Here is a 16,888-nt window from a genome sequence, read left to right as displayed (position 1 = left end):
CTCTTTCATATCTCTGTTCATCCTTCTCTTTACCCCCCCTCTTTTCTCTCTCTCTCTCAGATATAAGCCCACCTCTCCTCTGCTGTCCCTCTCTCGGTTCCACCTGTTTCACCTCCACCTCTGCGCTCCTCCTCTCTGTCCCCAGGAGCGAGTCACCATCCCTGGGTCTATCTCTCCATGTCCCCCCTCTCCTCCTCCTTCTCTCCATCCCCAGGATCAAGTCATCAAGTTGCCAAGTAAGCATCTTTATACCGACTTTGAGCTTCTTCGCGTGCACATTTTGAGTTTTTTTCAGGGTTTTTTATGGGCTTGTTTCTGAGTGGCACTTTCACGATATAAAAAGGTAATTTTTTTAATTATTATTTTTTTATTCTTTTAAAATTAATTTCCATGGTAATAACTGAAATACAAATGTTAATCTTTTAAAGATGCTATTTATGTTAAATATGCTGTTAAAAATATCTGCATCTGGTGTTGTCACAATCCTAAAACTTCAAACTTGATTTTGATACTAAGAATTGGACTTGATACCAATTCTGATACCATGATGATAATAAAAAAAACACTCTTTCTTTAGAGAGTAGGATGCGATTTTCCACATTAAATAGTAGTACTTTCTTTTCTATTCCCATGTGTCTTATATCTGTGTAATCCTCAGTGTCCAGTAGGTTCATAGTGGTCCATGGGTGTATACTAGTCTATGTGTCTTATACAGGGTGGCCCAAAAGTCACTGACACTTTTAAATCTTTAATAGCTCCTATAATTCTTAAGTTATACTCACCAAATTTTAGCAGTAGGTAAACTGAACCTTCCAAGATCTTTGGCAATATATAAGTTTATAATTCTTTACTTACACTTGAACTTGTCACTACTTAAACTAGGGGAATTACAAATGATCACATTTTTTAAAATAATGTTTTTTAAGTGTCCACCATTTTCGGTTTTGCCCTGAATAGCCCGATCCAACACACTCTGCATAACATTTGAAAACATTTCTTGGCTTATAGCTCTTATTTGATCCTTTATATTATGATTTAAGTTGGTTATTGTCTGAGGTTTATTCACAAACACCTTTTCTTTAAGAAAGCCCCACAGGAAGAAATCAGGACTAGTCAGGTCTGTGGAGATCACATACTGCCCCCTGTCTTTGAAAACAACTTATTATTCCTTTAATGGCATTTACTCTTGGGGCATCTCTGGTATTAAAATGTCGACTGTAACACCCGTGGTTTGTGAATTTCACCCATGTGACTCAAAGTACCACTGTACAATGAGGGTTCGTTCCTCGGTGCTGCATTTGCTCATATTAATGCCAGAAGGCTAGGTCCAAATTCTCTGAAAAAAGAAAAGAAAAATATTTAGAAACAAAAGAATTATGACTTTTTTTCAACTGTCAGTGACTTGTTCTGATACAGCTCAAAATCATTCTAAACATATTCAGGAAAGGTTCATTTCTGTCCTGTGAATGCGACTTTTTTAGTATTGATACCTGCGAACAACGAATATCTAGTTTTGATATATATATATATATTTTTTCAAAGGCTGGGTTGCTTGTTTTCTGAATATTTGGCATCCCCTTCTGCCCTGGGTCTGCTTCTTCGCGTGCCCCCCTCTGCTCCCATAGTTGCCAAGTCCACTTCTTTATGGAGACTTTGGGCATCTATTTTTGGAAAGTTACTCGTTCTCTGAAAATCTGGCAACACTGTCTGCTCTTCAACTTTCCTGGGTCTAACTCCCTCTCCTCCTCTCTCCTCCCAGGATCGAGTCACTGTCCCTGGGTCTACCCCCCCTGTCCTTCTCCTCCTGCTCCTCCTCTCTCCTCCAGGATCGAGTCACAGTTTCTGGGTGTGCCTCTGAGCGTGGCTCCCTTACTCCAGATCTCTATCCAAGGATCGAGCCTCTTTCCTCGGGTCAGTCTCCCTTGTTGCCCCCCTCTGCGGTCTAACCCTGGAGCCGTGGTACACTTACACACACTGGTACCCCATGGCGTCGTCCCATGTGAGGAAGGACCCCCCCCGACCCAGTGCCCAGGATGCAGCCCGCCATGATGCTCTTCTCCTCCAAGTACTGGGCACGTCGGGGCATGTCTCTGGACTCAGGCATGTTCCAGCAGCAGAGCCAGCCCCAGAGGCACACCGGGGGGCAGATGGTGAGTCCTGGTTTAGACCTGCTGTTGCCCTAGTTTTGTCTTGGTTTAGTCCAGGTTTAGTCTGGGTTTAGTCCTGGTTTAGTCCTGGTTTAGTCTGGGTTTAGTCTGGGTTTAGTCTGGGTTTAGTCTGGGTTTAGTCCTGGTTTAGTCCTGGTTTAGTGCTGGTTTAGTCCTGATTTAATCTGGGTTTAGTCCTGGTCTAGTCCTGATTTAGTCCAGTTTTAGTCCTGGTTTAGTCCAGTTTTAGTCCTGGTTTAGTGCTGGTTTAGTCCTGGTTTTGTTTTTTTATACTGACAGAGAAGACTTTGACCTTGGTCAAATGCAGCAGTTTTAAACTATAGACCTGAGTGTTCTTACTCAAAGCCTTTGCTCAGCTGTTTGATTTATCTCTTAGACGTGTGGTGATGCTCTGTGTGGTTGGCAGCTGCATGTGGTCAGTGTGCTCCAGTGTAGCTGTAACTACAGTGACTGAGGACCTGTGACAGGTGAATCAGCCAATCAGAGTGAAGTGTGGACTCTCAGATAACTTTAGTTACTTATTAGATGCAATATAAAAACACAGTTACTATTGTGTACATGCAGCGTGACTAAGTAAACATAGTGGTCCGTGTAGCACCTGGTGCACACAGAGCGCCTGTCAACACCTGTCAGCACCTGTCGACACATCTCTATTTTAATAAAGTCTATTTGCTCCAGTCAAATATTTCCTGTGGTCTCCAGGGCTGCGACCACAACTCGATCTGCTGTTCTGTATAACTGTAACACACTATAACAACTCTTTAGTCACTATGTCATTATGTTCTTTATTATATAAGACCAGGACTGCAGAAGAAAATAAATAATTCATCTTAACTCTCTTTAAAGAAAAAATTGACTCTTGTGAGTTATAATGCTGTTACCTACTCAAAAACATACCTAGAGTTGTGTTTTGTTTCATTTACACATGTTTGAGTAATTCTTTATTATCAGTCTGTCTACATCTATAAAGCTCAAAATGCTCTGTTCCACCTCATGATGTCATGAAGAGGTAGTTTTCACATTACCGGCTACATTTTACCTTTAGTTCAGTAGAGATCGGCAATTCCAGACCTGAAATCATCCAAATGATTCTAGTGAAGGTGTGTGCACACTGTGTACACAGTGGAGCACTTCCTGTATTACCACTTGATGACATCACAAGGTGGAACAGAGTGTTTTCAGTCTGAGAGAAGAACTCAGCCTAAATATACAGGAGATATATATATATATATATATATATATATATATATATATATATATATATATATATATATATATATATATATATATATATATAAAAATCTTAAATCTTTAAAAGTTGATATTCGAATTTCTTTTGGGATCAAATCTATTTATCTTTCTATCTATCTATCTACCATTTTCCCCTCTTCGTGTCTTTCTCTGTTTCAGTCCCGGCGGCCATCTTTCTGCCCCATAAATGAGAAGCAGGAGCAGCAGAGTGAGGACTCGGGTCGCACGGCTGTGGTGTTTTCTCTGAAGAACGAAGTGGGAGGACTGGTCCGAGCACTAAGGGTCTTTCAGGTAAAAGCCGCAAATTTACCTGCATTTGACCAGAACAGAGTCATGTGTGAACAAAGACACTGTGATGTGCCTTCATTTTTCATCTGGTAAATGACTGGGAATGTTCAGGGGAGGCGTATGTGTGAGCAAAATCTAAAAATTGGAGATAGGAAAATGGCTTCCTAGTTACAAGATTGATTTCCCAGTTGGGCGACTGGTTTCCTGTTTATGAGATTGATTTCCTAGTTATGAGAATGTTTTCCTGGTTATGGGATTGGCTTCCTGGTTATGAGATTTTTTTTTCCTAGTTACAAGCATCTTTTCCTGGTTATGAGATTAGTTTCCTGGTTACAAGTTTGCTTTCCTAGCTACAAGACTGATTTCCTGGTTACGAGTTTGGTTACGTAGGTAGATTCCATTCTTAGCCAAATGCAGGTGAAGAGCAGAGAGCAGACGTGACAGTGTTATGAGGATTGGTACATGTGTGAATGGGGCTCTACAGACAGGCATTCACCAACAAACTAAAAGTTGCACTGTGCAACTTTTCTGGTGGAGGGAGGATCCACTACCTGCTTGTCTCCATGTTCATCATTAAAGCTTTATTACAGTTGCATTATTGTAATGCATATTTGTTTGCTCCCTCTTACCTCCTCCTCCTCTCTCTCTCCCTCTCTCCTCCTTACATCCCCTCTCTCCCTCTCTTTCTTTCATCCTCTCTTTCTCTCCTTCTCCTCCTCTCTCTCTCTCTCCTCTCTCTTCTCTCCCTCTCCCCGCCTCATTTCCTCTCTCTCCTCTCTTCTCCTCTCTCATTCCCCTCTTTCTCTCCCTTTCTCCTCTCTTTCTCTCTCCTCCCTCTCTCCTCAGGAGCGGAGAGTAAACCTAAACCACATAGAGTCTCGTGTGTCCAAACGCGTCTTAAACGAGGTGGAGATTTTCGCCGACTGCAGCTGCTCCAAGAAAGAATTCAACGAACTTCTGCAGAACCTGAAGGATCACGTCAATATTATATCATATAATACTCCTATAAACGCATGGTCCGCAGAGGCAGGTACGGGTACTACTACTACTACTACAACAAAAACAACTACTATTACAACAACAACTACTACTACTACTACTACTACTACAACAAAAACAACTACTATTACAACAACAACTACTACTACTACTACTACAACAACAAAAACAACTACTATTACAACAACAACTACTACTACTACTACTACTACTACTACTACTACTACTACAAAAACAACTACTCTTACAACAAGAACAACAACTACTACTACTACTACTACTACTACAACAAAAACAACTACTATTACAACAACAACTACTACTACTACTACTACTACTACAACAAAAACAACTACTATTACAACAACAACTACTACTACTACTACTACAACAACAAAAACAACTACTATTACAACAACAACAACTACTACTACTACTACTACTACTACTACTACTACTACTACTACTACAAAAACAACTACTCTTACAACAAGAACAACAACTACTACTACTACTACTACTACTACAACAAAAACAACTACTATTACAACAACAACTACTACTACTACTACTACTACTACAACAAAAACAACTACTATTACAACAACAACTACTACTACTACTACAACAAAAACAACTACTATTACAACAACAACTACTACTACTACTACTACTACTACAAAAACAACTACTATTACAACAACAACAACAACAACAACTACTACTACTACTACTACTACTACTACTACAAAAACAACTACTCTTACAACAACAACAACAACTACTACTACTACTACTACTACTACTACTACTACGACTACAAAAACAACTACTATTACAACAACAACTACTACTACTACTACTACTACTACTACAAAAACAACTACTATTACAACAACAACAACTACTACTACTACCACTACTACAAAAACAACTACTATTACAACAACAACAACAACTACTACTACTACTACTACTACTACTACTACAACAAAAACAACTACTCTTACAACAAGAACAACAACTACTACTACTACTACTATTACAACAACAACAACAACAACAACAACTACTACTACTACTACTACTACTACTACTACAAAAACAACTACTATTACAACAACAACAACTACTACTACTACTACTACAAAAACAACTACTATTACAACAACAACAACAACTACTACTACTACTACTACTACTACTACTACTACAAAAACAACTACTATTACAACAACAACAACTACTACTACTACTACTACAAAAACAACTACTATTACAACAACAACAACAACAACAACTACTACTACTACTACTACTACTACTACAAAAACAACTACTATTACAACAACAACAACTACTACTACTACTACTACTACGACTACAAAAACAACTACTATTACAACAACAACAACTACTACTACTACTACTACTACTACTACTACTACTACTACTACTACTACAAAAACAACTACTATTACAACAACAACTACTACTACTACTACTACTACGGCTACAAAAACAACTACTATTACAACAACAACAACAACAACTACTACTACTACTACTACTACTACTACTACTACTACTACTACTACTACATAAACTACTACTACTACTGTAACTACTACAACAACAACTACTACAATGACTACTAGTACCACTACTACTACTACTACTACTACTACTACTACTACTACTACTACTACTACTACTACTACTACTACTGGGCATTTTCTGTTTGCCGTTTGCATGTTCTCTCTGTGTCATGGTGGGTCTCCTGTGGTTTTCTCCATCAACCAAAAACCTGCACAACAGGTCAAATCCTCCAGCTAAGGTCCCAACTAAGACAAGCTCAAGATCGTGAGATGAGTCCCACTGCTTCTGGCAGGTGTACCCCAGAGACACTGAAGGCTGGGTCAAATGCAGGTTTAACCCAGAGACACTGAAGGCTGGGTCAAATGCAGGTTTAACCCAGAGACACTGAAGGATGGGTCAAATGCAGATAATGAATTTCCCACAAGGGATTTGTAAAGTACACCTTAATCTTAGCCACCATGTTTGTTTTGATATCAACAGACCCTGCGTTTCTGTGATTGGTTAATCCACCTGTCAATCATGCCCATTAGAAACGATAAGTATTGTACAAAGTTATCTTAGCTGGCCAGGTTAGATAAACTAGCTCACAGATAAACTAGTGTGTTAGTTTATCTGTGTAATATAGGCAGGTATTTCTCACACTGTGGGGACTCCTGGGGGCCTGCGTCTCTTATGTTTGTCCCCAAACATGTTTGTATGTTCAGATGACGAGGATGTTCCCTGGTTCCCAATGAAGATCTCAGAACTGGATCAGTGTTCTCACCGAGTCCTGATGTACGGCTCTGAGCTGGACGCAGACCACCCAGTGAGTTCAACTGTGGTTAGACCTGGTGTAGACCTGTTTAGACCTGGTGTAGACCTGGTGTAGACTTGTTTAGACCTGGTGTAGACCTGTTTAGACCTGGTGTAGACCTGTTTAGACCTGCTGTAAACCTGTTTAGACCTGCTGTAGACCTGTTTAGACCTGCTGTAGACCTGGTGTAGACCTGGTGTAGACCTGGTGTAGACCTGTTTAGACCTGGTGTAGACCTGGTGTAGACCTGTTTAGACCTGATGTAGACCTGGTGTAGACCTGGTGTAGACCTGCTGTAGACCTGTTTAGACCTGGTGTAGACCTGGTGTAGACCTGGTGTAGACCTGTTTAGACCTGGTGTAGACCTGGTGTAGACCTGGATTAGACCTGGATTAGATTTGACAGTTTTGGTCCTCTTTTAGGGCTTCAAGGACAATGTTTATCGCCAGAGGAGGAAGTACTTTGTGGAAGTAGCCATGAACTACAAATTGTGAGTATGACTGGGAATCTAGTAGTAGCCACACATGCCCTGGGGCAGACTGACTGAAGTGAGGCTGCCAATCTACACCATCTGCCCCTCCAACACTCAACACACACACCACTTTCATACTAGGATGGTGGATGAAGTGTCTTGTCTAAGGATACAACAGCATTTTAGCCTGTCTCTGCTCTCCCAGTGGACAGCCAATCTCACATATCAAGTACACAGAGAAGTGGTTTAGTCTTAATTTAGACCTGGTTAACTCCTGGTTTACTCCTGGTTTAGTCCTTGTTTAATCCTTGTTTAGTCCTGGTCTAGTCCCGGTTTAGTCCTGGTTTAGTCCTTGTTTAGTCCTTTTTTAGTCTTGGTTTAGTCCTGGTTTAGTCCTTGTTTAGTCCAGGTTTAGTCCTGGTTTAGTCCTGGTTTAGTCCTGGTTCAGTTCTGGTTTAGTCCTGTCTTTCTCCCCTCCCAGTGGCCAGCCGATCCCGCGTATCGAGTACACAGAGGAGGAGGTGAGGACTTGGGGAGTGGTCTTCAGGGAGCTGTCTAAACTGTACCCGACTCACGCCTGTTGCGAGTACCTGAAGAACTGGCCCCTCCTAACGAAGCACTGCGGCTACAGAGAAGACAACATCCCCCAGCTACAGGATGTCTCCACCTTTCTCAGAGGTAAAGCCTACACCCTCCTACACTGCAGCTGTTTAAAGCTGCACTATGTACCTTTTCGTCTTCCATTTATTAAAGGGGCTGTATGTATCCTGCCTCTTACTGTTTCAAAAAGTGTACTGCAGATAGAGGCACATACAAATGTGTCTCATTCTCAGTTTATGGACAGGCCTCATGTGAAACCTCAGAACCTCTAGAATCACTGAGTCACTCACTGAGCTGCAGAGGCTGCACTAAACTGATTCATGATCAGCTGCAGGTGTTGGGGTTTAGGTAGTGACCATTCAGATCAGAGAGGGGCATTTTAGGCTTAAACCAACTGGATTTCAGCAGTGAAACTGGCAACTCAAATGAGAGCGTGGTGTGAGGGTCATTCTGATTTCTGGTTGGACTGATTTTACTGCTAAACTGTTATCAGCATAAGCAATTCTTTGGGATTGTCTTTGCCTTTGCATAGATCTGTCCTGTTACCGACCTCTCCGTGGAGATGGATAAAATTAATGCCATACTGTGGAGCATTCTATACCAAGCTATAACATCTACATGGAAACAAGTAGGCGGCAAATCCACTTCCTATGAAGAGCTTATCCTACATACTTGGTGTTGTGTTGTTGTTTTTTTTTCATTTCAGTAATTGTGCTCAGAGTAAGTCAAGTAGACATTTGTTTAATCAAGTTTAAAACGGCTTTCTTTTTCTTTATGTCAGATTAGAACAGGGGTGTCCAAACTTTTCTCATTAAGGGCCACATGTAAAAACACAGACAAAGCTGAGGGCCGATTGAGGGCCATAGACTGGTCACCAATACAGTGAATACTTCAAATCTGTGTGTTTATTACAAGTTAGACTGAACCACTAGACCTTTATTCACGCATCCTCAATGGGACACTGACACTTAAATATTTGATATGGGCTATAAATAGATTTTCAGAAATGTACAGTAAAAAGTACTGTATAAAGTAATATGGGCCAATAGACCTGGAAGCTTGAGGGCCAAGAAAAATTGGTCTGAGGGCCCCCGGGCCACAGTTTGGGCCTGCCTGGATTAGAAGGACAATCTTCATATACAGAACATCTGAACCTGTCTAAATTGTTCTAATGCTGATAAATACTGTGACTTCACTCATGTTTTCTGCTGTGGACTTTCTTCAGTTCATAATCTCATGTCTTTATTTTTCCAGAGCGTTCCGGTTTCACAGTTCGTCCGGTGGCGGGATACCTCTCTCCCAGGGATTTTCTGGCTGGTTTGGCCTATCGTGTGTTTAACTGCACTCAATACGTCCGCCACAGCACCGACCCTCTTTATACCCCAGAACCGTGAGTATATACAACCCTATATGTGACCCCTATAGAACCCATATACAACCACACCCCCCTACATACAACCAGGCCTGCTCTACAACCAATCAGACCCTCCTACACACAACCACACCCACTCTACGTACAACCAGACCCTCCCTGATACAACCAGACCCGCACTACATACAACCAGACCCTCCCTGATACAACCAGACCCGCACTACATACAACCAGAGCGTCCTACACACAAGCAGACCCCCCTACTTACAACCAGACCCACTCTACGTACAACCAGAACCCTCCCTGACACAACCAGACCCTCTCTAAACACAACCATACTAACCAACCAACCTCTACATATAGCCAGAGCCTCCTACACACAACCAGACCCTGTACATACACTCAGACCCTAACACACAACCAGAACCTGTACATACAATCAGACCCTCCTACACACAACCACACCCGCTCTATACACCTGAGCCGTGAGCATATACAACCCTATGCCCCACATGTAACCCCTATAGAATCCAAATACAACCAGATCCCCTTACATGCAACCAGGCCTGCTCTACATACAACCAGACCCTCCTACACACAACCAGACCCTGTACATACAACCAAACCCTTCTACACACAACCGGATCCACTCTACACACCTGAGCTGCGAGTACATACAACCCTTTAACCCCTCTTACACTCATGAACAACAACCAGACCCCCCACACACCACTGAACCGTGATTACAACCAGACCCCCTGTATAACCAGACCCTGCTACATAAAACAGAACCCCCTCTGTAGCCCCTGTATTGCTCTGTACACCCTTGAATTGTGAGCACAACCAGATCCCCTTCATACAGCCCGACCCTCAAGTGCACACGCAAATCAAGAGTACATATAAAAATGTTGAAACCAGTTAGAAATACCAAAAATCTTGACAACATAACTAAATAAATAAGATCAAAACAAGATGAATAGTTAATAGTGACTTAAAGCTGTTGTTGCTGTTCCGACCTGCAGTACCTCTCCTCTCCACAGGGACACATGTCATGAGCTGCTGGGGCACGTTCCACTTCTCGCCGATCCAAAGTTTGCTCAGTTTTCCCAAGAAATCGGTTTAGCCTCGTTAGGAGCCTCGGACGAAGATGTGCAGAAACTTGCCACTGTGAGTTCTGTGTACTAATACTATTCATGTTAGTAATACTATTCCTGCTTCTACCACTACTACTACTATTATTATTACTAACCCCCCTGTGTTGTTTTCAGTGCTACTTCTTCACCATCGAGTTTGGTTTGTGTAAACAGGACGGGCAGCTCCGAGCATATGGAGCAGGTCTTCTGTCCTCTATCGGAGAGCTACAGGTAAACAAACAGTACTACTACTACAACTACTACTAACTACTAATAACTACTACTAAGGGGTAGTGGTTCCTGTTGTTTTCCCAGCATGCCCTGTCGGAGAAGGCCTGTGTGAAGACCTTTGACCCCAAGACCACGTGTTTCCAGGAGTGCATCATCACCTCGTTTCAGGAAGTGTACTTTGTGTCCGAGAGCTTTGAAGAGGCTAAGGAGAAGATGAGGTTCAAATACTACTACTACTACTACTACTACTACTACTATTTTCTTTTGTGATCCCTGACCAGAGTAACCCAGTTGACTCCAGTCTGCTGCCATTTGCCAAAGAATCTCACCTCTCTTACCCACAGACAGTATAACAGAAATAGATGTCACCCATAGTATTTGATTGTGACCAAATGAGGCTAACAGTTATAGCGGTTAATCTGAAACCACAGACCATATTTGGAAATCTGAGCACAAAACCAAAGAGCCAATCAGGAGCGAGGTTGTTGAAGGTAAGAGCCCTTCCTGCAAACACCGCTGAATTGTTAGGGGCACTTAGCAAAACTATCAGTCAAACCTGTTGCTAACGCTAATGGGGCAACCTCAGGTAAGGCAGCTCAATGGTCTGTTATTAATGTTCATATCTTAATTTACAAACAAAATAGCAAGATAACCTCATGATCATGTAGAGAAGGTCAATACGAAAATTTTAAGGTCAGAATGACGAGCCTGACAGCAACAGTTACAGAGAGAGGGGAGACTTTTTCAATAGAAAGTGAATTGGAGCCAGAAGCGTGCCCATGCTCACTTGCTATTTGCAATGTGGCAGCTAGCAGGTTAGCTGTGTCCATTTATATATACAGTCTATGCTCTTACCTGAGCAGAGACTGTATATATAAATGGGTGTGCACAGGTGCAAGCTTCTAGACAGGTGCCCCAGGTGGAGGGGAGTGACCTGATGGAGAAGCGGGGTACTGCAGAACTTAGCCTTTGAGATCTTACTGCTACAGCCCTACTGCTAAAAAAAAACCCTCACTGGGGCTCAATAGAATGGGCTTCAAGAAATGGGATCCAGGACTAAACTAGCTGATTTTCCTTTCAGTTGTGAAGGGAGACAGAGATCACAGCTAATGCTAATGCTAAAGCCTAGAGAGGACAATTTAGAGCTATAATTTAAATAGTCAAGAACAAATATTATAAAGGTCACCATAAAGCGGCGAGCGACATTTATCCTCAGCTATATCGTTATCGCAAATTTTCTCTTTAATATAGTGATAAAACTTTTGGCCAAACCTGCTCTACTTACAAGAACAAAAATAGAGTAGGGTCCATCACCTTTTACTGTCCTGTCACTGTTCTGTTGTTTTCAGGGAGTTTGCGAAGACGATCAAGCGCCCCTTCTCTGTGTACTATAACCCGTACACTCAGAGCGTGGACCTGCTCAAAGACACGAGGAGCATCGAGAACGTGGTGCAAGATCTACGCAGCGACTTAACCACAGTCTGTGATGCTCTGGGCAAGATGAACACCTACATGGGAATCTAACCCATAACACAACACTGATGAACCAGCCCACAACCTCAGACAACCCTGGGCAATGAACACCTATATGAGAATTTATCCCACAACCCAAAAGATCCCTGCAATTCATGATCAAACTCTCAACTTCACACATCCCTGCTGCTAATGAGACGTTTCAACATGCTCTGTTCCTCTGTGTGGCCAGCAGAGGGAGACACAGCTTCCTTAGTAATGCTTATATGTGGTCTATGTAACTTTTCTAGTGCAAAGTCCTCCACCTGCTTGTCTCCATGGAGATGTTATTACTTTGTCAGGAATGTTCCACAGCATGGCATTAAATTGCAACCTGGCTCTTGTGAGAATGATATACATATCACTCTGAGGTGAGTTGTACACGGCTCACTTTCTTTAAATCCAGTTATGTACAGACATCTTTCCTCCACAGATGCACAAAGCTCTTCTCTCTGCAACATTTCACAAACTGGATTTATGTCAAAATAGTCTCAAGTGCGTCTGTTTAGGTTTGTTTGAGTGCTTTGCCTTTGGCTCCGCCCAAACCACAATGCTGCTCTGTGACTGGTCCATTTCACCACAGCGGGAGCCAGGCCAGACGGATTCTTATGAATTTGTGAACTCACAGATATCTCAAGAATTCATCTTGCTACACGAGGTTAAACAAACTGATCTTCATAAAGACAAACAGTCCATGTCACCAGGGCAAATTACAGGTCAGATCTGTGAAGAGGCAGGAGTATCAGTTACTAAAGTCCATTGAATTGTCACCTGAGGAAATATGCATAAACTTCTCAAATATTGAAACTGCACACAAATGGTAGACTTAAACTATTCTGAGAAAATATCAAATACAATTTTTCCTTTACAAATTGTCCCTAATTTTGTTTTGGATTTCTATATAATTGTTCTAAACATTAACAATACAGTCATCATTTTATCAGTGCCATTTTAAACAGAAAATAGTCTCATTTGCTCCTCTGTCAGTCCTGCATCTGCTCCAGACATGTTTTTACCACAGAATCTATAAAGAAGTGGACTGAGTCAAATGAAGCTCATCGAGGCAGTCACAGAGGCCAATTTAGATCCATATTTGAAATTTGTCGTGGATGTGAAGGCGCCTGATTTGCCTGATATTCATGTCTTGATTTACAGGTACTATAGTGAAATAAAAACACTAGGATCATGTAGAGCAGGTTAATACGAACATTTAAGACTAAAATGACGAGTCTGACAGCAGCAGTTACAGAGAGAGGGGCCACAGTTTTCTAGTGTAAAGTGAATTTAGTCGATGGAGCCTGAAGCGTGCACATGATCACTTCCTATTTGGAACACAGCGGCTAGCAGGTTAGCTATGTCCATTTATATAAACCAGGGGTGTCCAAACTTTTCTCATTAAGGGCCACATATAAAAACGCAGAGAAAGCTGAGGGCCAACTGAGGGCCATAGACTGGTCGCGAATACAGTGAATATTTCAAATCTGTGTGTTTATTACATGTTAGACTGAACCATTAGACCTTTATTCATGCATCCTCAATGGGACAATATTTGAGATGGGCAGTAAGTAGATTTTCTGAAATGTGCAGTAAAAAGTACTGTTTAAGGTAATATGGGCCAATTAAACTGGAAGCCTGAGGGCCAAGAAAAATTAGTCTGAGGGCTACATTTGGCTCCTGGGCCACAGTTTGGGCATGCCTGGTATAAACAGTCTATGTTTTTACTGAAGAGGATTGGCTGTAAACCTCTCCTTTAAAATATCCAAACCCCCAACTGATTACTGACCATGAAGATTAAAAGTTCATTGCACAGACCACACAATAATATATATATAGAGAGAGAGAGATATATTTTTTTGTTTTATATTGCACTGAGGCTATTTTAAAGAGGTCCTATGTAACATTTCTGGTGGGAGGTCTGCTACCTTTTTGTCGCCATGGAGATGTTTACCTAGATCATATATGTATGTTCTACAATATGATATTAAATCAGTCTGGTGTTTTATGGCTAAAACTGATCTTAAAAAAAGCATTGTGAGTGCGCATGCCTCTCCACAGACCTGAGCTGTAAGTTGACCTGGTGGCATCATCAGCTTGTCTCCATGGGGATAGATAACTTAAACCTGGCGTCCCCTTTAAACAAACATATTAGGCAAAAGCAACAACATCTCCATGGAGACGGGAACATGGCAAGCCCTCCAAAAGTTACATAGTACAGCTTTATTTTCTAGGTTTTATTCTGTTTTTTCAGTCATTTAGTTCAGTTGTGGTGATATATATTTTTGCTGGTGTTTGCCAGTAGTGTAAGGCTGCTGTTAGTGTGCTGTGGTGTGTTCATTTTGACCTTTCAAAGCCCTAACAGTGAGTTTACATGGATGACGTCTGCTTCAGTCCACTCTCTCTGGACAAATGCAGCGGGTTACATATTTATTCTGTACAGTGCAGACAAAACAATACCACAATATGAAATAAAGTCTATTTTGTCTGGTGTGCTGCAAACAAGACTGTGTGTTTGTGAGTTTGTCATCTGTTCAACACATAATTGGACACACAACTGGACATTTTAGCATCTTACAGTTAAATGAATTTGTCAAAGTGGGTGAAATATCCTTATATGGACACAATTGATACTTCGCAGCTGATGCCATGTGAAGCTAACTGGAGGTACTGCTCTGTCTGATGCTCTATTACTCAAATTGACTTTAATCTGAGTTTTATTTAACACAGTCTGACCAGAAAAAGCTAATTTAGCTGAATTACAACAGATGAGATGATCTGTGCTGTTAAATAAGTCCCTCTCAAATAACATTACTGTCACAAGCGAGCTAGCATTAGCCAACAGTTTTTGAGTTAGTCACTCTCACCTTTTTGTTGAAAATCAAACTCTTAAATAGGACCATGCTGTTTAAATCCAGTTAGTATTTTTTCTTGACCCTTGAGACAATCTTAATACTTTTTTGGTAGTGTTTTGCAATGTGTCTCCATGGTAACTGCTGAACATTCCACCATAAATAAGTCGTTTTAAATGAATATGGTGATTTTAAATATGCTAATTATAACATAATGATCCACAGGTGTCACAGATTTAAACTATAGAGCAGACACAAGCACAATGGTTCTGCTTTAACTTTGAAATTGTGACAGTTTACTTGATGAGCTAAAGTACACGTAGTTATAGTTGTGGGCGGAGTCTGAGTCCATGTATTTGAAAAGCAGCATCAGTCACACAGAGGACGGGCTGTGGTCTGTGGGTCTAAGGCTTCATTTGCATCTCGAGTTTTTCAGAGTTTAAAAACACTTCTATCAAAAAACAAGCAAATGTTATCCGGTCGATGCAAACAACAGGGTCAGACCACTGCCGAGTCCGGGGTTAGCCCTGGGTTAGCCCTGGGTTAGTCCAGACCTAGTCCTGTTGTGGTCCTGGGTTAGTCCTGGTTTAGTCCAGACCTACTCTTGTTAAACTTTTGGGTTAGACAGATTCAGTCCTGGCTAAGTTATTTTTGTAAGTTCCAGTTTATTATTCATTTGTTCAAGTCCTGGTTTATAGCTGATATAGACCTGGTTTAGACCACGCCTTAGTCCTAGTTTATTACTTGGTTAGACCTGGTTTAGTTCATGCCTTAGTTCTGTTTAAGTCCTGTTTTAAAACTCACCTCATTTAGTCCACATCCTAGTTTAGAACTGGTTTAGTTCTGGTTTGGACCAGATTTAGACCTTATTTAGTCCTTTTGTTTTCCTGGGTCAGACCTGATCTAGTCCATGCCTTGGTGCTAATTTAAACCTGATTTAGTTCATGCTTTAGTGATGGGTTAGAAAATGTTCAGTCCACACCTAAATCCTGGTTTAGACTTCATTTATTCCATGCCTTGGTTTAGTCCTGGTTTAGACTTAGTTTAGTCTTGGTTTAGTCTTGGTTTGGACCTGCTATTTTAGTGTTTAGTGTATTTTTTCTGCTAGAGTCTTGGTTTAGTCCTGGTTTAGTCCTGGTTTAGTTCAGATTGTGGTTTAGGCCTAATTTCATGTAAAAACACAAAAACTTAAACAAATGCCCTTCACGTCAATGCAAATGTGAGGAGTTTAAACAGAGGAGGGTCTGCAGAACAAGAGGCTACAGACGACTCCCGCCAGCCTCACCCTGACGACTCCCGCCAGCTTTACAGGTGAGTACACTTTTATTTAGCCTCAATTTTTAAATTCACTCCGTTCTACTGTGCTACAAGACCAGGGGACGTCTTTGAGTCACTGTGATTCCCAAACTGAAGTACAGACACCACCAGGAGTATGTGACAGACCGAGGGGGGTCTATTTTATGTTTGCCCTTGTCCTAGTTTAGTTCTGCTGTAGTTTTGCTGTAGCTTTGGCTTAGTTCTCTTGTAGTTCTGGTTTAGTTCTCTTGTTGTCCTGGTTTAGTTCTGTTGTAGTCTTGGTTTAGTTGTGTTCTAGTCCTGGTTTAGTTCTGCTGTAGTCCTAGTG

At 41.4% G+C, this 16,888-nt stretch overlaps 1 protein-coding gene across 1 annotated transcript; it reads left to right on the top strand.

The window, feature by feature from the left end:
• The first annotated feature begins 1,861 nt into the window (after positions 1-1,861).
• Positions 1,862-12,755, top strand: tph2 (tryptophan hydroxylase 2 (tryptophan 5-monooxygenase)). The gene is made up of 11 exons (XM_033968759.2): positions 1,862-2,150; positions 3,579-3,710; positions 4,554-4,737; positions 7,010-7,110; positions 7,521-7,588; positions 8,052-8,248; positions 9,425-9,560; positions 10,583-10,709; positions 10,811-10,906; positions 10,991-11,124; positions 12,256-12,755. The coding sequence occupies exons 1-11, from the start codon at positions 2,034-2,036 to the stop codon at positions 12,428-12,430; spliced, it is 1,467 nt and encodes a 488-aa protein (XP_033824650.1). The 5' UTR covers positions 1,862-2,033; the 3' UTR covers positions 12,431-12,755.
• Positions 12,756-16,888: the final 4,133 nt, after the last annotated feature.

This window comes from Periophthalmus magnuspinnatus, chromosome 6, assembly GCF_009829125.3.
Source record: "Periophthalmus magnuspinnatus isolate fPerMag1 chromosome 6, fPerMag1.2.pri, whole genome shotgun sequence".
NCBI classification, from domain to species: Eukaryota; Metazoa; Chordata; class Actinopteri; order Gobiiformes; family Gobiidae; genus Periophthalmus; species Periophthalmus magnuspinnatus.
This window is presented reverse-complemented; position numbering and strand designations above follow the sequence as displayed.

Coding starts and splice junctions, on each gene's coding strand:
- tph2 (XM_033968759.2), top strand. CDS start 2,034: ATGCAGCCCGCCATGATGCTCTTCTCCTCCAAGTACTGGGCACGTCGG. Junction 10,710..10,810: donor ATGTGCAGAAACTTGCCACT/GTGAGTTCTGTG, acceptor TGTTGTTTTCAG/TGCTACTTCTTCACCATCGA. Junction 11,125..12,255: donor GAGGCTAAGGAGAAGATGAG/GTTCAAATACTA, acceptor TGTTGTTTTCAG/GGAGTTTGCGAAGACGATCA.